Below are 19,251 nucleotides of genomic sequence, written 5' to 3'. Positions count from 1 at the left end.
GACTACATCTACAGCCTTCCCCACATCCTAGACTAGTTATCAAAGTGCTGTGGGACAACAGGCAGCTCCTGAAGCTGAAGCTCTCCATAATCCTGTCTCTTCAATGCAATATCCAAAAAACACTGTAGACTCTATGGTTTCCAGGCCTTTTGAGAGTTATAGGTTTTGCTAAGACTTGACTATGTACTAGATTCAGAGTTCCTTCAGTTTCCAGCATTAAGTCTAGCCTGGCAGCAGTGAATTTTATTTTCCTAAATTTCTGTAATTTTCTGGTTGTAATGGCAAGGATGTGATAAAGCAGTATCAGTTGTCTCTGACAATGAAACAATTCTTGTCAGCTTTACCTTGTGCTGAGTAGAAACAGTAAAATTGCCAAAAAACTCACCAAGATTTATTTTGCTGATAAACTTCAGGAATTCTGAAAATAAATTTCATTTCACTATTTCCTAAACAAAAGACCCAACAGAAGAGTGCTAATTTAGCTCCAGTAGAAACTAATTTTATGTTTAAAAAGTGGAAATTATTTACCCTAAAATGAAAATATCTGGCCAGCACCAGAAGCAGACATGTCTGTGGCCATTAGGCCTAGATTTGGAGTAGCATTCTACAAGTAAAAGGATCACATCTCTCAGTTTTGATTTTTAATTACAACTTATTCATGTTGTTAGTCTTAAATTTTGTTTCCTGACTGTGCATTGCTTCATTATGATGAATTTTATCATAATACCTCATAACATTCCAAACACTCCCTCCTGAAGGGGTAAAAATTAGAGAACTTAATAACAGATATCTGTACTTTTCACAGAATCACAGATGTTAGGGCTGGAAGGGACCTCAAAAGATCATCCAAGCTCCCTGCCAAAGCAGGATCACCTATACCAGATCACACAGCATCTCATCCAGAGGGGTCTTTAATATCTCCAGAGAGGGAGACTCCACAACCCCCTGGGCAGCCTGTTCCAGTGTTCTGTCACCCTCGCAGTGAAATAACACTTATTCCTGTTTCTGTGGAACTTCCTATGCCTCAGCTTCCATCCCTTGCCCCTTGTCCTGCCATTGGGCATCACCAAGAAGAGGCTGGCTCCATCCCTTGACACTCACCCTTTATGTATTTATAAACGTGAATGAGGTCACCCCTCAGACTCTTCCAAGGTAAAGAGCCCCAGCTCCCTCAGTCTCTCCTCATAAGGGAGATGTTCCACTCCCTTAATCATTTTTTTTGTGGCACTGGACTGTTTCATGCAGTTCCCTGTCCTTCTGAGGGGCCCAGAACTGGAGACAATATTCCAGATGTGGCCTCACCAGGGCAGAGTAGAGAGGGAGGAGAACCTCTCTCAACCTACTGACCACACCCAATCAAATTATTTTATGTATAAAACAATTTGATTCTACTGTTGAATTACCATCTTTATTCATGCCTCAGCCTTTCATCCACCCTAACAGTTTTTGATTGGGGTCCATGGTTTTATAGCAAAATTGTGGTTGTATGTTATGTCATACAGCTGTTAGCACCCATGAGTGACAATGTGAAGCATACTTAATTAACGTAAATCAAGATACATCTATTAAAACAATACCCTTGTGCCAATATGCAACAGTTATTTAATTACAGAATCCTTGAAAGTACCAGACATCAAGTGAAAATTAGCTTAATCATTTTAGTGAGTCTTTGCATTGAAGTAATCCTTTTAAGCATTGATCAACAGTCATTGCAAGTGTTTCCTAAATTTGAGTAGATCTAATTACCTGGCTAAATATAAATTTAGACATTAAATATTAAGCACTGCTTAGTGTGTCTGGTTTGTTGTTGGTTTGTTTTGTGTGTTTTGGTTTTTTCCTCACAGTCTTTGTCATTTCTATCTATGGTTACAAATAATAAAGTTGCATTCATAGCTCTACCTTTCAACATTTGAAATACAGAATTTGAAATCCATGATGCAGAATTTCTCATTTTTAAAGTGACTTTATCATGGAAGGAATTAGAAAGTGGCAAGAAGCTTGTGTTAGGTTTCTTATTGAGCTCTCTCAGGTAATAGCTTCACCCTGAGAAAATCTCTTCTTTAAAAAGGATATAATCCTGGTAAAGGAGTAACTGCATTTCATATTTCTTGAATTTGATGTTTGAAGTGTAGTGAAAACAAGAACTGATTGAAAACATTGTGAGCATGAAATGGATATCAAAACAGAAGGTGCTTAAAATGCAGAAATGTCTTCAAATGGAGATTTGTTCCTAGTGTCTTGCTATACTTCAAAATACTTTTCATATTTAAATTTTGCTGTCCATTTAAGATGTCTGGTATCTGCAGAGATGTTTTACTTTGATGCATTATCCCAACAGATTGTTTTGTGGTGTCAGATATATCTGGTTTCTCTTCTAATTTTGTTTTATCTTTGAAATGATTTACAAGTCATATCTTATTAATGTGAAACATAAGGAATATTGCACATTGTTACCAGGTAGTTGCTTTTGGGTATTAAGGAAGAGTTGATGAAATTTTTTTGTTTAAGGAAGCATATGTACCAGTTGGGGTTGACTTCTTTGTAAGAAATTGCATTTAAAATGATCACTTCTAAAAAAAGAGTTTTGGCAGTATGCTTTTAGAACTGACTCATAAGTTTCTGTTAAGCAGAAGTAAAGCCAGTCTTAAAATACCGAATAGTGAAAGAAACTTGTTTTCTTGTTTATTTTGAATGCATACATATATCTTCTAAGAGTTTGCTCCTCTTGCATTCTGTATTTAATTATACAATGATAAATAACATTTCTAAATGTTATACAGGATGCCTGTCTTGGGCTTTTACACCTTTAAGTTCTGTGGAACTTCTCATGTACCCAGCTGCTGTCATTAGAGGAGAAGGAAGGAATAATATCTCTCTCTCATTTATTTTATAAATAACCAGATTGTATTAGATTGTGTTAAGAGTGATAAAGTGTCCTGGGAATTCAAAGGTTTAAGTCCCAGGTGGAGACAGGTGGTTCATGAATGCCAAGAGCAGGGCATTTAGATCCTAGAGAGAAGTTATGGAACTGGCTCCCATTTCCATACAAAGCAAAACTCAGTTCAAGCACGTCAGTGTGCTTTGTGATCAGATTCTTGATTAGCTGATTATGTTAGTTTGGGGAAGGTTTCAGTTGATGCTGGTTTAATTACTGTATCTAAAGCAAATATATAGTTTTGCTATAATAGATTGAAAAGACTCTGTAACTGGACCATAGGATCAGTAGGAGTTGTGTAACCAGTTAAGATGTTGGGTTTCAGCCAACAATTTGTGTGTAATGCCCAGCTGTGTGGCAAAGAAATAACACATTCCACAGGCTCCTTAAAAGATAAATATATATATATAAAGAAAAAATAGATACAAAAGGAAAGACTAAAGCTCCATTTATCTCCCAGTCTTAATGTTTCACTCTGAAAAATTAAAGACACAGCAGTTTCTGCTCCCTCTTCTGCAGTTAAAACTTCCTTTTTTTTGACAAAGCAGTCATCGCCTGCATTACTCTAAATCCAGTTGTTTGAGCTCCTAGCTAATGTCTGAGGGAGCCAGATCCAGCTCCCTTCTCTGTGCTCAATGTAGTACTGTAAAAAGAGTAAATCATAAAAAAATATGGCTGCCTGGAGGAATTCACTCATAACTGGATGCTTAGTAGATTTTTGTTATCCTTTTTCTTCTTGAATTTTTTTCCCCCATAGAACCAGGTGGCACAAGTGATAATTCAGAGATGCCAAAATACGTTAAGGGTGTTGATTTGGTTTTGAGTCAATGCTAGCTGGGTAATTTCTGTTTACATTCATATCTAAGAAAAGGGTGATCACTGCTAAAAGTGGTATGGCCTGCAGAGTCATCTTTGTGAAATCTTGCTATGAAATCAAAAGTGGTCCCCATTAGAAATCGCTTCTCCTGCCAGAGTAGACTCTCAGCACCAGAATTCATCTGCAGTCTCCCAGGAGAAAAAAAGAAACTTGGAGTACTCATTACTGTATCACTTGCTGTTTAATTTTTATTGCCCTGTGCTGTGAAGTATGAACCATCTGGACTTTTCATCAATTTTCTAATAAGGCTTATGATAATAAGTGATAACTAATATTGCATAGATCAGGTAACATTAACTTGCTGTGGGATTAGTTCCTTTTTAACCCAGTTTGCTGAATAATTTGCAATCCTTAACCCAGAAGATGATGATACATTTCCTTTTGATTTCTGGTGCAGCCACACAACATTGTCAAGGCATCCTGCTCTAGTGATTTCTTTCTTCCAGTAAACTATTTCGAAACATTGCTAGCCTCAAATCGTTTCTAGTAATATGTGGGGTCAGACACTTCACCAGTATGCACAAAGGCACAAAGCTATTACTGTCTTATTGGCTGTCATGTCATTATAGTGAATAACTTTGTGCTCAAGGGAGAATGTGTATATTAATGCTTTTCAAGTAAAAATAATTCTGTAGCATTTATATCCTATTGTGATGCCTGGAGGATGCAGGGACTACTTTGTTCATAAAAAGGATAGTCCTAATTTTTTAGAGAGACTAACAGAGTGTTACTGCTAATTTATCTGTATATAGATAGTATGCTGTAGTTGACAAAGCACTGTTGTCTTGCATTTTTATACTATAACAAGAATAATAGATCTTAGCTTTCTTGTAGTGGTGGAATTTGGGCTATCTTTCCATCTATTTTATTTTCCTTCCTTAAAGTACAGTTTTTATTCACACAGCTATTCCAGTTCCCATGGACTTCTGATGAGGGATTTTGACTTCTTGTGCCTCATACCTTGAATCCATCATAACATACCCTTAGGCTTGCTAAAAGCCATCTTACTTTGATACTTGGGACGCTCCCATATGCAACGTTGTTCCTGGAGGTGGAATGAGATGTTTTTATTGTTATTGCATTGAATTGGATTCTTTTAGGAAGCAAACACAAAAAGTCTTGTAACAGAAAATGAAATGAAAACTGTTCCTTCTTCTAATTAGCTGCTAGTGAGCAAATTTGGAATTTTTGCTCAGTAGCATTCACAAAAGCAAAAGGAGTTCAGGAGATTGTCCAGCTCTGGTTATTACTGGTGTCATCCACCACTGCACAGCACCATGAACGGATGTGCAGAGAGAGCCTATGCTACTTCTTGTTCAAGACAGAGATTCTGGCATGGACACTTGGGAGTTTGTTGTGGCTGCTGTAGTGGAGAGGAGACTTGTGGTTACCTTGACCCTGGTACAATCCCTCTCATTCAGCACTGAACATGTGTCGTGGCTGTTCATGTATTAGCGTACTGCAAAATGCAGCACCTTACCTGCTTTGGGTGGAAAATGAATTGGCCTTTGAGCAAAATTATGACCTGTACTTTGCGGTCTGGTAGTGAGGTTGATTGATTTTATAATTATTAATTTTTAAAAATTGTTTAACGTTTTGACACCTTTTTTTAATTGTTGAGAGATGAGCTGTCATTTAAAGGCATTTGCTACTTAGTTACTGGAGGAAAATGCTTTAAAGATTTGTTGTGCTTTAGGAAAATCAGAGTAGATGGTGGCAGGAGACAACTGTCTGCAAAGAGTGTAAAGGTGATATGAAAACTAGATTTTTTCAATATAATGATTGTAGAAATACTGCAGAAAGAGTGGGTAACAGTAGCATCTGCTTCTGTTCTTGACTAACTGTGATAAAAGTTAGTGGAAGCATAGATTTTAACCTTCTTTTTGCCTTGCTTCCTTATGGGTTCCCCACATGTAGCCTGATTTTTGACTTTTTGAGTAACAAAGGCATGTGCACAGGCACTTAAAGTACTTTTTTTCCCCCCCTAGAGTTCTAGATGTGTGGTCTTGTTCCTGTAGTTTTGCATTATGACTATAGTTCTTCTGACCAATAGCTTAATGTTTCAGCTGTAGTTTATATGTCAGAGTTATCTTTTTAGATAAAGTGGCTGACATGTACGGTGCTAGGAAATAATGAGGTAAGAGAAGAAAGAGCAAATGTAGAAGAAAAGCTATTTGTATGGACCTGTATTGAGCTAAGACTTGGTTAATGTTCTTTCAATGTTAAAAGAAGGTACTTAAAAGTAAATACTTCATAGAGTACTTTTTCACTCTATATATTGATACAGAATAATTTCTAACAGATGGAAGCTAAGAAGCAGCTTCCAATATGGAGAGATTATGCTGTAATCGCTTGCCGTAGGGGTTTTTCAACCTCTCTGTGAAGCATATGGAGTTAGCCTTTGTCTGAGAGCATTGCATGAGAGGGACATGGGATCTGGCTAGTTCTGTATTTCTAAAGCATAGCATTTTTTCACTGAATCTGTTTGGATGATTAGGATGCAGCTACTGAAGTTCTAGTTGGTAAATGACAAGTATGCTCAATAGCACTTCCAGATTGCAAAACCAACTACTTCATTTTAGAAATTATCTTCTCAAATTACTTAATATCCCTATTTTGCATTTTTTAAGGATCTACTAATTGATGGCATACAGAGCTAAAAACTCTGTAAGTTTGTGAAGACTGCATAGTGATTATATCACTCAAATCCAACTCTTTTAACTGTCACTTGAAAAAAAAAAAAAAAGAAATATAACACTGTCTTGATCTTGATAAAACTGAATTATTAGTTCTTTGCAGGTGATAAGGTGTTTATCAAAGTGAGATCTTTTCATTATGTAGTTCTTTTATTACTCTAGGTATGCATATCACGCATAGAAGTGAATTAAAGTGTGTATTTCAAACCAACCCATTTCTGTTTTAAACTTTTAATAGGCATTTTAAATACACCACAGACATACATTTGAATTCCAGCCACAGGTTTTTTTAGTGTCACCCAGGGACAGAAATAGAGTTTAAGTAAATTTCAGACAAGTTTGCCAGAGAAGTATTTGTACTAGCTCATCTAATGGGCTAACTAGATCAGTTTAAGGATGTGTATAGGTATCGTTGTATGATGTAAATTACAGCACAAGATTTTTAAAAATTGATTTTTGTGTTGAGTGGCAAATGTAGCACTGATCTAATTCTGGTCTTCCCTCCTTGATCTTTTACAAGAGTTTCTTGTCTGGGATGTATCTTTTGACACTGGGCAATAACAAATACGTCTTTTGTGCCCTGCTCAGTTTCTTCCTCTCTAAATGTGCTCTAGATGTGTCTGGGGGAAAGAAGCTCTTCTTGATCTTCACAGCCCAGACCCCTGTCTTTTCAGCCATCAAACCTGGCACATTCTGTTGAACTTCATGAAGGGCACTTCTTGTCTTGGAGTGGGATGCAGTGAGGCATCACTTGTCCTCCTTTAAGACGCAGTTTCTCAGGCACCGGCTGTAACCATGTTTAAATTGCACAGAGTGGCTCAAAGTGCTTCAATTCAAATCCAAAGGTCCCATCTTTCATCAGCACTGCACAAGCCTTGATATGTGTGAAGCCCTGTTGTCCTTTATTACTGTTACTTCTTCCTCCTTCACCCATTGCACAAATTCCATTCCTGCAACCTACCATTACAGCTGCTTTCCTCCAGCTGGTACGTTGTTAGTAGTGAAAGTTTACTGTGGAGCCTAAGCTAATTAGTGGTGCAAAAAGTGACCAGAAACCCCCTGTTGAATCACATAAGATAAATAACCCTGAGCTATGTGTTCAGACTACTAATACATCTTCTCATCTCAGCTCACTTTATTATATACTGCTCCAGTTCTTAAGAGCTGTTATCAAAAGTGCTCACTAGATCCTTCAGGCATGGTTTGAGGTAAGAAAGATGTTTTTCTGTGTACTCCTAGTCTGTAGGGCATGGTTTTAACCTTCATTTAGCAGGAATGATTGTTTCAAGATAGAGATTGACTCAAAGTCTTCCTTTAGACTGTAGAAAGAATTCGGAAAGCATTACATGATGATTTTAGCTCTGGGTGAGAGCAGGAAGAAGTCTTTCCATCTCTGGGTGCTGTTTACATTACATTTGTTGTAATCTTTTTGATAAATGATGTATAGGGAGAAAAATATCAGAACAGCTTAAATATTTAATGTTAGCAATGTCATGCCCATACTGGATTTCCCTGTCAGGCCTCTTCACAAGCAATTTTAAAAAATAAGATTCTTGAAAATACCCAGGAGTTAAAACTCCAAGCATTCATAATATGTTGCAAAACAGCTGATTAATTTCACTTTCAATTTGCCATCCTCAGTGCCAAGCCCTGCCAGGAGAGAAACCTTCAGTAGTAGTGTGAGAAAGTGTGAATGTGAAGACCTGAAGTAGATATGGAGTTGCTTCAGGAAACCAAAAAACTTTGTGGTCAGTGGGACAAAACGTTGCCACTAGCAGGAGGCAACACAAAGGCACAAAATGGCAGGTGGGGGCAAGCAGATAAAAATCTACAATCTGAAAGTGAGGATAAGGAACACAGGCAGCAGAGTGTGTGGCAGCAGCTTCTGTGTAAGCAGTCTGAAGCTCTTAGTTCTGCATTGGGCCTACACGAAACTCCTTTGCGGAAATCTTAATGGGAGGGAATTAAAATTGCAGATTTATTCCTATCTCTAAGAAGAGAGGCTGTATTGGGATTTCTTGACTATGAAGCAGTATCTCCACATCCACAGAAAATCTGTTTTCATAGGATATTTTAAAATATGGATCTTTATTTGTTGCATATTAAGCAAGCTTTAATTAGAAGTGACATGCAGGGAGGCAAAGTTTGGTACCTTAAAAAGTATCAGGGATTTTCTCAGACTGTTACAGGAAAGGGAAGTGGTTGACTCCGTAAGAATTAGATGTTCCCTGTTCCCCCGCCCCCTTTTTATTTGTTCTTCTTTCCTCAGAAGCTCATTAATACATTTTGTAATTGTGAGAGTGAATCACAAAATCAGTAACCATTCCCTTTAAGTTTCAGGGTGAGATAGTCTTTAAGAAAAAAACCTAGAACAGGGTAGTTTTACAGCTGCCATAGTAAAATGCCCCAGTAAAGCATAGGAATGCAGGCTGAGGTGCATGTCATGTTTCAGAAGTAGCAGTAAATAGTAGTTGGGGTGGAAAGAGTGCTTTTGATCACATTTACAATCCACCTTTTTGACAGTTCGTTCTGGCTTCTTGGTGGGAACCTCTGAAACAGTCTCCTACTACCCTCCAGTGGTTTGTAGGGCATAGTGCAAGTGTAATGTTAAGACAGCTTATTCAGAAAATAAAAAGGGGGCAAGGGATATTTCAGTTTTTCTGTGTGTCTGTTTGGTGACTTGTATAAAATCTTTTGTGGTTGTTAGATGTTATGAAGTGTTTTAGCACATCTGTTTGGTGGAGCGTGATATTCGTGCAATTTCTTGCAAGACATTAAACCATCTGATGATTTTCAGTCTGTGTGTTGCTGCCAGGACTGAGGACTCTGTGAGTGATGACAGTCAGAGAGGCTGGGCAAAAATTGTACTGTTCCTCTCTCAATTTAGTGACTTAATTTGCAAGTTATTATAAATGTCTCCTCTGGCTGCTAGTCTTCAATTTCTTTCTCTCCTTCCAGTCCCTAGAGCACCTTAGGAGTATTAACATATGTATTTCCAAGGAAAATTCCATCTGGGCACATATTTTAGTGTTATTTTTCTGTTCTTTGGCATGGCACAGTGTCTTCAACCTGATGGTTATATGTTTTTCTAGATCACCAATGAAGATAATAAAATGTGATGCAATGTATTTTTATTTTGCCATCATGAATGTAGACAGCCATGAGAACTGCAGAAACTTTAAAATACAAAGTGGGGTGAATTCATCCATGGTTAAGGAGGCATTAATGAGCTGTTGTGTGACATGGTAGCACCTGCCAAACTTACCCATCCCAATTTTAGGTTATATTGAGTCCTGGATTATAAATCAGAAGTAATAAGTGGCTGGTGCTTTCAAAGCTAAATATATTCTTTTCTCATAGCCTTCATTATGGATTTTCAAGCAATTTTTATTAGATAAAAGCACAGTTATGTGAAATCAAGACTTCTCTAACATTAACAGAAAAATTTTAGGTTTAAGCCTATTGCAAAAATCCTAAAATAGGATTACACTTTTCTGTTCTGGGGCAATGTAAATTGTTGGCTTATCTACTAACATCAGTCATCTAGTAGAGAGTGACAGCAGTTACATAGTACCTTCTGTTTGGCCAAGCTAAAATACATGAGTAGGGCAGGAAAATTACTTCAGTCATCATAGGATTGTCAGGAGTAGAGTAAAAAGTTTATTTGAATTTCCCCTTCTGAGCTCAACTCATCTGTCTGACTGGAGGTGAATGAAGAACTGGGACTGCAGCTAGGACAGGGCAAAACAGAAATGCAGCTTTGGGAGACATTAAGACTTGTGAAAAGCTCCCAAGTAATCTGATGTCCTTGCTCATTTCTTGCATCCCCATTTGGGAGTATGAGGAACTCTGCACAGTCTTCCAGTTCCATAACCACCCATGCCCTGGTGGTCTCTCTATGACTCCTGCCAGACAGTTTATTTCTGGTGTGGTAAGGTGCATGTGGATAGAGCAGATGCTGACATGCTGTCTTGTGGGAGAAGAAAAGAGGCCAGAGAGAGGAAGCAGTCTGGTAGGCTTTGGCTTGGTTTTTGGCTGCATTTGATCGTGGGAAGTCAGCACTTCTGATCTCTCTCTCTCTCCTGATAGATACATCTTTCTTGTAAATCTCGGCAGAAATTTATGAACTTTATTTACCTATTCTGCCTGTTGATTATTTGGTTTTCTCTCTTTTTTTTTTCCCCTTACCCACAAAATGTTTATATTTAGTGTAATGGAATTGGCTTTCTTCTTTGGCTTCAAAATTCCATATGAAATACCTCTATTTAAGTGGACGTTCACATCAACAGTTTAATTTGTGTATGTTAGGGGGAGCAAAATGGCTACAATGAGACTGCAGGCATACATAATGATGAAAATTTGACACAGGATCTTTTCTCTAGTAGACAAAAATATGTAGCATCAGAGTTGAGATGACAGAAAAACTCTGTTTATAAAACACAGTTCATTTTTCTTTATGTTCAACGTTAATCTCTTACAAAGCATCCAAAGGTAAGTGAATGGTTAAAGTAAAAATCCTTTCTTCCATTTGGACAGAGGTAACTTTTTCTTTGGAAAGGAAGCCTGTTACGAGTCTTGAATTGAATTTTCACTGCAAAAAGGATGAAAGTCTCCAGGTCACACCTTATGACTGCAATAATATGATAACTGTGATGATAATGCCGCAGTCTGTCTGGTCTGACCACTGAATATTACCTACATGAGCTACAAAGAATATAAGGTTCTTGATTTTTGTTATAGTACTTTTTTTGTTCATTTTTCCAAGCCTCCCAGGCTGCCATACAAAACCCAGCAAGCTTAGTTTTCACTCTAAAATCAAAAACTAAAATGAGGTATCAGCTGGTAAATAAACTTTTAGCTCGCACTTTATCACTCAGGAAATATTTCAGTTCTTCTGAACAGCTATTTAAGTCTTTGTAAAATTCTGTCAAGGGTTAGGAAATGCTCCAGCGATTGTGTTTTGAGCTCTGAAATGCACATTAAGAACAGAGATTTGTTTGGTCCCGTATGTACTGCTCTAAATTAATGGCAGGAAGAAGCATTTCTGAGAGTTAGCCCTCTTGGTGACATTGCATTGACATCCATCAGTTTTTTACTGCAGTTGTGCTCCTTCAAATGTGAACAGACAGCAAATAGTGTTCAGGCTAGAATGGCCATATTAGTTCAGATTAAACTCTAAGCCTGCTGCCTAGAAGCCATCTCTAACACTACCCATAAGCAACTTAGGGAAACTTGCTATTTCCCCAAACCAATTTTTTAAAACAATGCAACAAAACAGCCAGCCAAAGAAACCCAAACAAGGAAAACAAAGCAAAACTCATGCTTTCAAAGTACATTTATACCACCTCAGCGCTCTGAAGTGCGCAGGGATTTGGATCACAGGATAACAGCATGTCAGGGTTTGGAAGGGACCCAAAGAGATCATCAAGTCCAGCTCCACTGCCAGAGCAGGACTATACAATCTAGCTCAGGTCACAGAGGAATGCATCCAGATGGGCCTTGAAAGCCTCCAGAGGAGACTCCACAACCTCTCTGGGGAGCCTGTTCCAGTGCTCTGTGACCCTTACAGTAAAGGAGTTCCCCCTTGTGTTGAGGTGAACCTTGGCATATGGAAACCATTAGGAGCTGCAGCCCAAGTGTACAGAGGACCTGTGGAAGTGAGGGAGCAGCTCTGCTCTCCCGGTGGTCAGTGTAGTGGGTGGGTGCTGCAGCACAGTTCAGTCCTGCCCTGGCACAACTGCACAGAGGTGTCGCTGCTGTACTGCAGGTTGTGCACCTGTCGATTATCAGGCGCTGGCGACCCATTCTCTGCTTAATCATTGGAAAGGAGGCATTTTGCTTTTAAATGCCTTATTTTACAATCTGTTTCCAAAAGCAAGCTTTATTTTAAAGAAATGCTTATAAAAATTACATCTTCATAAGATAGATTAAGAAAAAAATAAATCTCAAGGGCTGCAGCGTTCAAATGCAGCAAATAGCCTATTTCTTCTTAAAATAGCCTTAACTTAAGCAAGGATTTAGTGACATAATTCACTAACATGTGCCTGGAAGATCCTTCTTGCATTACTGAGGCTGTTTGAATGGTATCCTATATGATAATTTCCATGTAACCATCAAGTTTATTGAATTTAATCCTCAGCATAGTTGCATTTCTTTTGTTTTTATTTTACGGGAAAACTATTCCACAACTCTACTCTTCTAATTTTAAGCAACTGACAATAGCTGAGAATAGTCTAAGTATTATAACCTAATGTTTGAGGAGTTTCTTCTTTCAAAATCAAAAGTGTGCATCAGGTAGTCTTAAAATAAATATTCAACTTTTTACCTGTCTGCTAACAAATTATGGCTGTACTGCAATGAAATTCCTTCAGATGTCACTCTCAAGGAAGCAGAAACAGAACTCTGAAACTGTGAAAGTAAGATCATTATTAATTTTACAGTCACAATGCACATCCCACTGTAATGTGCATTATCCAATGTGAAAGATTTATGAATTTTATTACAGCTTGGGTGGTTTTGGTAGAAAGAGCCAGAATGGCCTAATGAATTTACTGTACAATTTTATGTCTCCTTTTTTTTATTACTTTGTTTTGTTTTGGTTTTGTTAATTACAGTGGGAGAAACTACAGATGACAACAAGCGAGAGGAGGAAAATAGTTTGTTCAGTCACATTCCATGTAATTGCAATTACCTGTGTTGTTTGGTCATTGTATGTTTTAATTGATAGAACAGCTGAGGAAATTAAACAAGGCAATGATAATGGTAAGTATCTTTTACCTACTTCAGTCTTACCAGTCAGTCTGTTTTTAAGTAACAGCTCACTGATACAAGGGTACATCAAATGCTTTAATGCAGAAGTAATGAGTTCATCACTGTTAAAAGCTTATGTTATGCCCCTGCTGAGACCTCTACTTAGTGTAATCATTACAACAGCTTAACTAGGCTGCTGGTTCTTCCTAGGTTAATCTCCTATTATCTAGATATTTCTAAAGCTCAGGGGAAAAAAAAAGATGAGTCAAATTCAGCAGTGCAAGTTCAGGTCTTAGAATACCAATTTATTTTTATTACCCACTTCAACCTTGGTATCTTGTAAAACATGACAGAGTCTTTTCATCAACAAGCTTCCTAACAGGAAGTCCCAAGAGACCATGTTTCAGTTGTCTCAGTCCTTCATGTGGGACTTAAGTAGCATGCAAATCCATTCCTGCATCCTTTCATATAGAATTCCACAGTGAACGTCCATGTTCCAGTTGCATTTATTGTCAGGGTGGTCAAACAGTGGAAGAGTCTCCATCCCTTTGTGTGGGGATACTGAAAATTCATGGACGTGTGTAACAAAATGCATGTTTTAACATAAGTAGTTTTCTTTTTTTGGACTATACTAACTGTATTTCAAACTGAACTACTGATTTCCATTTCAAATCTAAGAACTATTCAATCTTTAAATTTAGTCTTCAACAGGAAGAGGATAAAAAGCTTTTGAGATGGGACAAAGGTCTCTACCTTTGTGCTATACTCTGAAGTTAAAACTGAAAGCAGAAGAGGTGGAGTTTTGTGCCTTGGTAGTTAAATATTTAATGATTCTCCTGATGCTTGCCTTTCTTGCTTATGACAGTAAAATATGTAACAAGCCTTGGTATGTCACAGACAAATGTATACTACATATGTCTTTTTTTCATCTCAAAAACACTGGCCCTGAGGAAAGGACTAGGAGTGGTTTCGAACTTGAGTTTTAAAATCCCTTTATCTTTCAAAATATTTAAAGGGATTTTCTTTTTCCTCCTTAGAAATACATATAATGCACATAAATATGTAAACCTATCACTAGTCTGTAGAAAGGACAATTTAGAAAATATTTAAAATATTCTAGAATTTATATGGTATCAGTGATGGAGAATGAAGTTTCATGTAGATTTGCTCAGCTTGAATTAACAAAGGTTTGTCTCTGTTTCACAAGTCTGTGAAAAGACAGTAATGCTAGAATACACTGAAAGGTAAAAAATTCACTGTGCTATTCCAGTTAAGCAAAAAAACTATGCTTCCTGTATTACTATAGAAGGCAACAACACATCTTTACTGCTATGGAGTGGACCCCAAAGGAAAGCTGAACTACTAACTCAGCCTCTTCTGAGCTCAGCACTCCAGCTGTGACTTGCTGGTTCTAAGTGTCATTACCCACCAACGGGGCTTAATCAGAAGCAAATCATACTGCTTTCATAATTAAGAGCAATAAAGAGACAGTGATTTTAAAAACCATTTATTTAAGGGGGGGGGGGGGGGGGGGGGGGAAGAAAAAGAAAACTGCATTACCAGAAATGACACCTTAGCAAAGTATTCTTTGTTACTTTCGTCTCTGGAACAGGGGATTGAAGAAAGGCATGACAAATATTTTGTGAACAAATTTAACAAGTATTTGTAACAAGGGTTTGTCCCTGACAACTTCACTGTTACTCTGGTTACTTGGTTAGGGAGATACAAGGTGATTTGCATGACCTTTCTATGCTTTCATTTTGCTGTAAATTAAACAACATTATTGGCTAGCACCATCAATTACTATAGTATCATTTCAAAGTACTACTAAACAGTTACCATGAGAGGAAAAACTACAGCTGCTTCAAGCATTTCTGTATGCTTTTGCAATAATTATTATTCCTTTGGTTGATGTTTAATTATAAGCCTACTTCCTATGTGCTTAACTGTACAGGGAATACTTAAGATTGATGAGACTCACCCAGGTGGCTAAAAGACTTGCAAACAAGTCCAGGTTACCACATTTAGAATTCAAGACTGTTTCCTACTGACTCTTCTGTATAGTCCCACAGGGGCTGTAGATTACTCTCCTGTCTGTGGCAAAAATTTGTGTAAAACTTACAGATACTACTAACTTGTTGTGATGCATCACTACTAGTAGTTGAATACAGCATCTGCAAGGCACCGTGAATACAACACGCAGTGAGTGAAACGTTATTCAAACGCCTTCCCTATTGGACCGACAAACCTATACAGATTGTTCTGTGATGCAGGAGATAGGCAAGACCCCTTTCCTTAGCTTCTTTTCCATTTATTTGACCAAATTATGGTGAAGTTGGTTAAAAGGGGGAGGCAGATGTAGTTTCTTGGTTGGCCTATGGGTTAGAAAATGGCTGCTCTGTGTTTGCTTGGGCCACAATTGCCCCCAGAGTGTGTACATAGCTGGGAATTCTTCATCGAGTGGCTTCTTTTCTCCATATTTTACTGAAACTCAGTACTTGATATTCAATGTATAACAACAATAATAAATATAAATGCTTTATTTTAAAGGTGTCCTTGAATGGCCATTTTGGACAAAACTCGTTGTGGTGGCTATTGGATTCACAGGGGGCCTGGTCTTCATGTATGTGCAGTGTAAGGTTTATGTTCAGCTGTGGCGCAGGTTGAAAGCATACAACAGAGTGATCTTTGTACAGAACTGCCCAGACACTGCCAAAAAATTGGAGGAGAAGAATTCTTCGTGCACTCAGACCTCAGACATCAAGGACACAGTGGTGGTGCCAGTAACACAGACGGGTACAAACTCTCAGCTGGTAGCTGAAGAAACAACATCTGAAGTCATGCCAGTTTGACAGAGACAGCATTGTTTCTTCCTTGCAGAGTAAGGTATAGTGTTTTCTACACTACAAATGCTAAAAGAGTAGAAATGACTGTACATTTTTTCAGTTATAAAAACAAAAAACCCCCCACAAAACCCTACAAGGAAAATGGATACAGCAAAGCAACTTGTTACTGTATGAAATGTGACTGTTTGTGAAGTAGTTGATCAACTAGTCAGGCAAGTGTAGTGAAAGTGGAAATGTAGAAAGTGCAATAGAGAACAAGTTTAACATACAATGCCAAACCAATGTGACAAGAGTAATTTTATTTTTTTTAATTGGATTGCTGGGAAAGTAAAAACAGACCCGATATAATCCATTTTGTTTACAGAAAACAAAAACCTTTCATCTATTTACTAGTGAAAGATCTATTTGCTACTTACCTTCTTAAAGATACCCTTCCAAAGGGTACCAATCGAGTTACAAGCATTAACTGAACCCAAGTATAAAGAGCTGTATCACAGCGCTCCCTCTCTATGCCTCACACAGCAGCACACGTTCATGTGACTGCAGTGCAGCCTGAATGTTTGGGCAGCTGTGTCAACCAAGGATATCTCAAACATTTGAAGGGTAGCACTGTTTTTAAATATGCCTCAATTTTTGTAAAGTAAGCAATTCCAACCAGTATGGATACATACGTCTCCATAAACTACAGATACTCTGTTTAGCTGCCAGCAAAGTAAGTAAGGAGAGTATATAGACAGGTATCTAGAAGAGCAGCTCAACTGTTTATTTTGCTTTGTAAGAGTGAGAGATATAAATTGGATATGCAAACTTTTGAGGCAAAACTATGAAAGAAAAAGCAGTTTACTGCAGACCACCAAAAAGTAAGCTGCATTATTGTCAAAGGTCTGCAAAATGCTGACACACACAGAAGATGGAAGCCATTGTTGGTTTTATTTTTTAAGATTCATGATACAGAAAGGTAGATGTAAGAGAATATACCTACATATCTTAAGAGAACATTAGTTATTATCCCCTTGTTCTGAAAAGTTAGTCTTTATCTTCCTGACTTAAAAAAAAAAAGAATCAATGGTTTCCCTCTGTACAGGTAAACTTGAGGTGTTAGAGATTCAACAGTTCAGTTGTTAACTCTGTGTTTTGAGCATTCTCACATAAAAATGAAGTGTGAATAGCATTAAAGGGTGCAATAGATAAATGAATGTAGATATAATTCTGTGTCCAACAGGGTGAATTACATATTAATAACCAATTTTGTGATTTATTTCTCATACCTGTGATGTTTACCATCAGGACACAACAGCAAGTGTTGTCTTGGAGTAGCCATGTACTGGCATGGACAGGTCTGGGGCCTGACCATTATGTATATTTTAAAAAAAGTAATGTTAAAAGTTCTTTTTATGATCTTGTATTTAGGCAAAGGAGGAAAAGCAAACAAGCAAATAAAGAACCAGGGTAAAGAGGATGGCAGAGCACAGGTTCATCCAAAGGGGGAAATCTACCACAATTACAGGTGATCTAGACTTCTACAGAGTTTGTAATGGTAAATTTCCTCTGCAAACACTCAAATATCTACAATTACATAACAATCATCCCATTCTTGCAATATCCAGGCTGCTGAGCTGAATGTGTATTGAAGTTTATATATATATATATTGCATTCCTTTGTGAATGTGTTTACCAGCTTACAGCTCAGGGAATACTGGAAGTAGCAGTATTAGCACGAAATGTGTCTTTTTATCAGACTAATATGTTCTTTTGTATTGAAATTGCTCATGTAATGTGGCTGTGACTAAGTGATTGTCAGCGGGCTAGACAGAACACAATCTGTGCCTGAACAGGTCCTAAATCCCTATTAGTAATTTGCTCTAACTTACTCCAGGTGAGTCAATGCTTACGTCTTTTCATATGACATGCACTTTTCAGATAAAGTAACTTTCCAGTTATACAACTGCAAATTGGAATTGTATCTTCTCATTTGAAATGACAGGCAAGAGTAATCAAATAATTTCTCTGTTTATAATTGTGGAGGAGACCTCAGGTGGTCTGCAGAAAGCAGGGGCAGTACCCAGGAATGGGAATGCTTTGTAACTGCACATCTTTAAGGAAGTCTGCAAAGGCATGGCTTTCGAAAAGTGCAAATTTCTTGTTGAAAAGAAAACCTGGTATCTGACATGAGACACTTAAAATTACTAGCTTCATCTAAATGTTTTAAATTATGTTTACAATAAAACCTGATGAATCATAGCAAAACTGACTGACAAGGAACATTTTTATAGAAGATAATTAAGAGCTTTTTGAAATAATCAGAAAGTTCCTTTTTAAGTGGCAGTAACCCTGCTTTTTTAGCTATCTTTTTCTTTGACCAGCTGTAGCCTCATAACCCTTCTGTGAAAGTACTGGAGACTAATTCCTATTGATTTCTTGAACAAGTATAAAAGTCAGTTAAAAAAACAAAACCAAAAACATCTGGGGCTTCTGAAAGATTTGTCACATCCATCAAAATTAGAGTTGGCAACAGAACAGACAACTGCAAAAATTCTGTACTAGCACCTTCTACTTCAAAACACTGTTTTAGCACATAGCTACATGTGTGCATCTGAGCTTACAGTTAGTTATCACAATGGAGCAAGACTTCAGTTGAAATTCACCCTCTCCCTCCAAAATACTAATTCGGACAGCAGGAAAAGGAGACAGACAGTGAGACAAGTTAGCAAGAGATTACAGCAGGCTTGAAGCAATCTTTAACCTTTTAAAGCATTACAGTATTAGCCTGTGCATCCCTTTCCTCTTCTTAAGTGCACTGGATATTTTACGGCTTTCAGGAATTTCACGTAGGATTGGAACTTGTGTCCGAAGCAGGGTGCAACCTCTTTGAGACAGCAAGGAGCTGTTCACACCAACATGCCTTGGATACAGCGTGCACAAACAAGGTGCACAAATACAGACACTAGGCAGCTGTTTATCAATCAACACTTTTTCATCCCCACCCAAAGCACAATTTTCTGTATCAGTTTAATAACTATAGGATTCATTCCTGCGAAACCACTATACTGACAGTTTTTAAATATATTCAAAGACTTTTAAATAAAAAATGATGTATCAAAAAAAAATCTGTATCAAACTCCTTGTGTAGCCACCAAGCAACTCGGG

General features: G+C 37.7%; 1 protein-coding gene across 11 annotated transcripts in view; it reads left to right on the top strand.

Moving 5' to 3' along the window:
* The window catches only part of MARCHF1 (membrane associated ring-CH-type finger 1), a 216,199-nt gene extending 196,948 nt beyond the window's left edge, over nt 1–19,251 (top strand). For all 11 annotated transcript variants that reach the window (XM_054165819.1, XM_054165812.1, XM_054165794.1 and 8 more), the window contains 2 exons: nt 13,123–13,270; nt 15,809–19,251. In XM_054165819.1, the coding sequence (XP_054021794.1) occupies nt 13,123–13,270; nt 15,809–16,110 (450 nt within the window). In that variant the 3' untranslated portion in view covers nt 16,111–19,251. The remainder of the gene's footprint in view (nt 1–13,122; nt 13,271–15,808) is intronic.

This window comes from Dryobates pubescens, chromosome 1 (genome assembly GCF_014839835.1).
Source record: "Dryobates pubescens isolate bDryPub1 chromosome 1, bDryPub1.pri, whole genome shotgun sequence".
In the NCBI taxonomy this organism is placed as follows: domain Eukaryota; kingdom Metazoa; phylum Chordata; class Aves; order Piciformes; family Picidae; genus Dryobates; species Dryobates pubescens.
The sequence above is the reverse complement of the archived record's forward strand: the minus strand, read 5'-3'. Positions and strand labels throughout refer to the sequence as shown.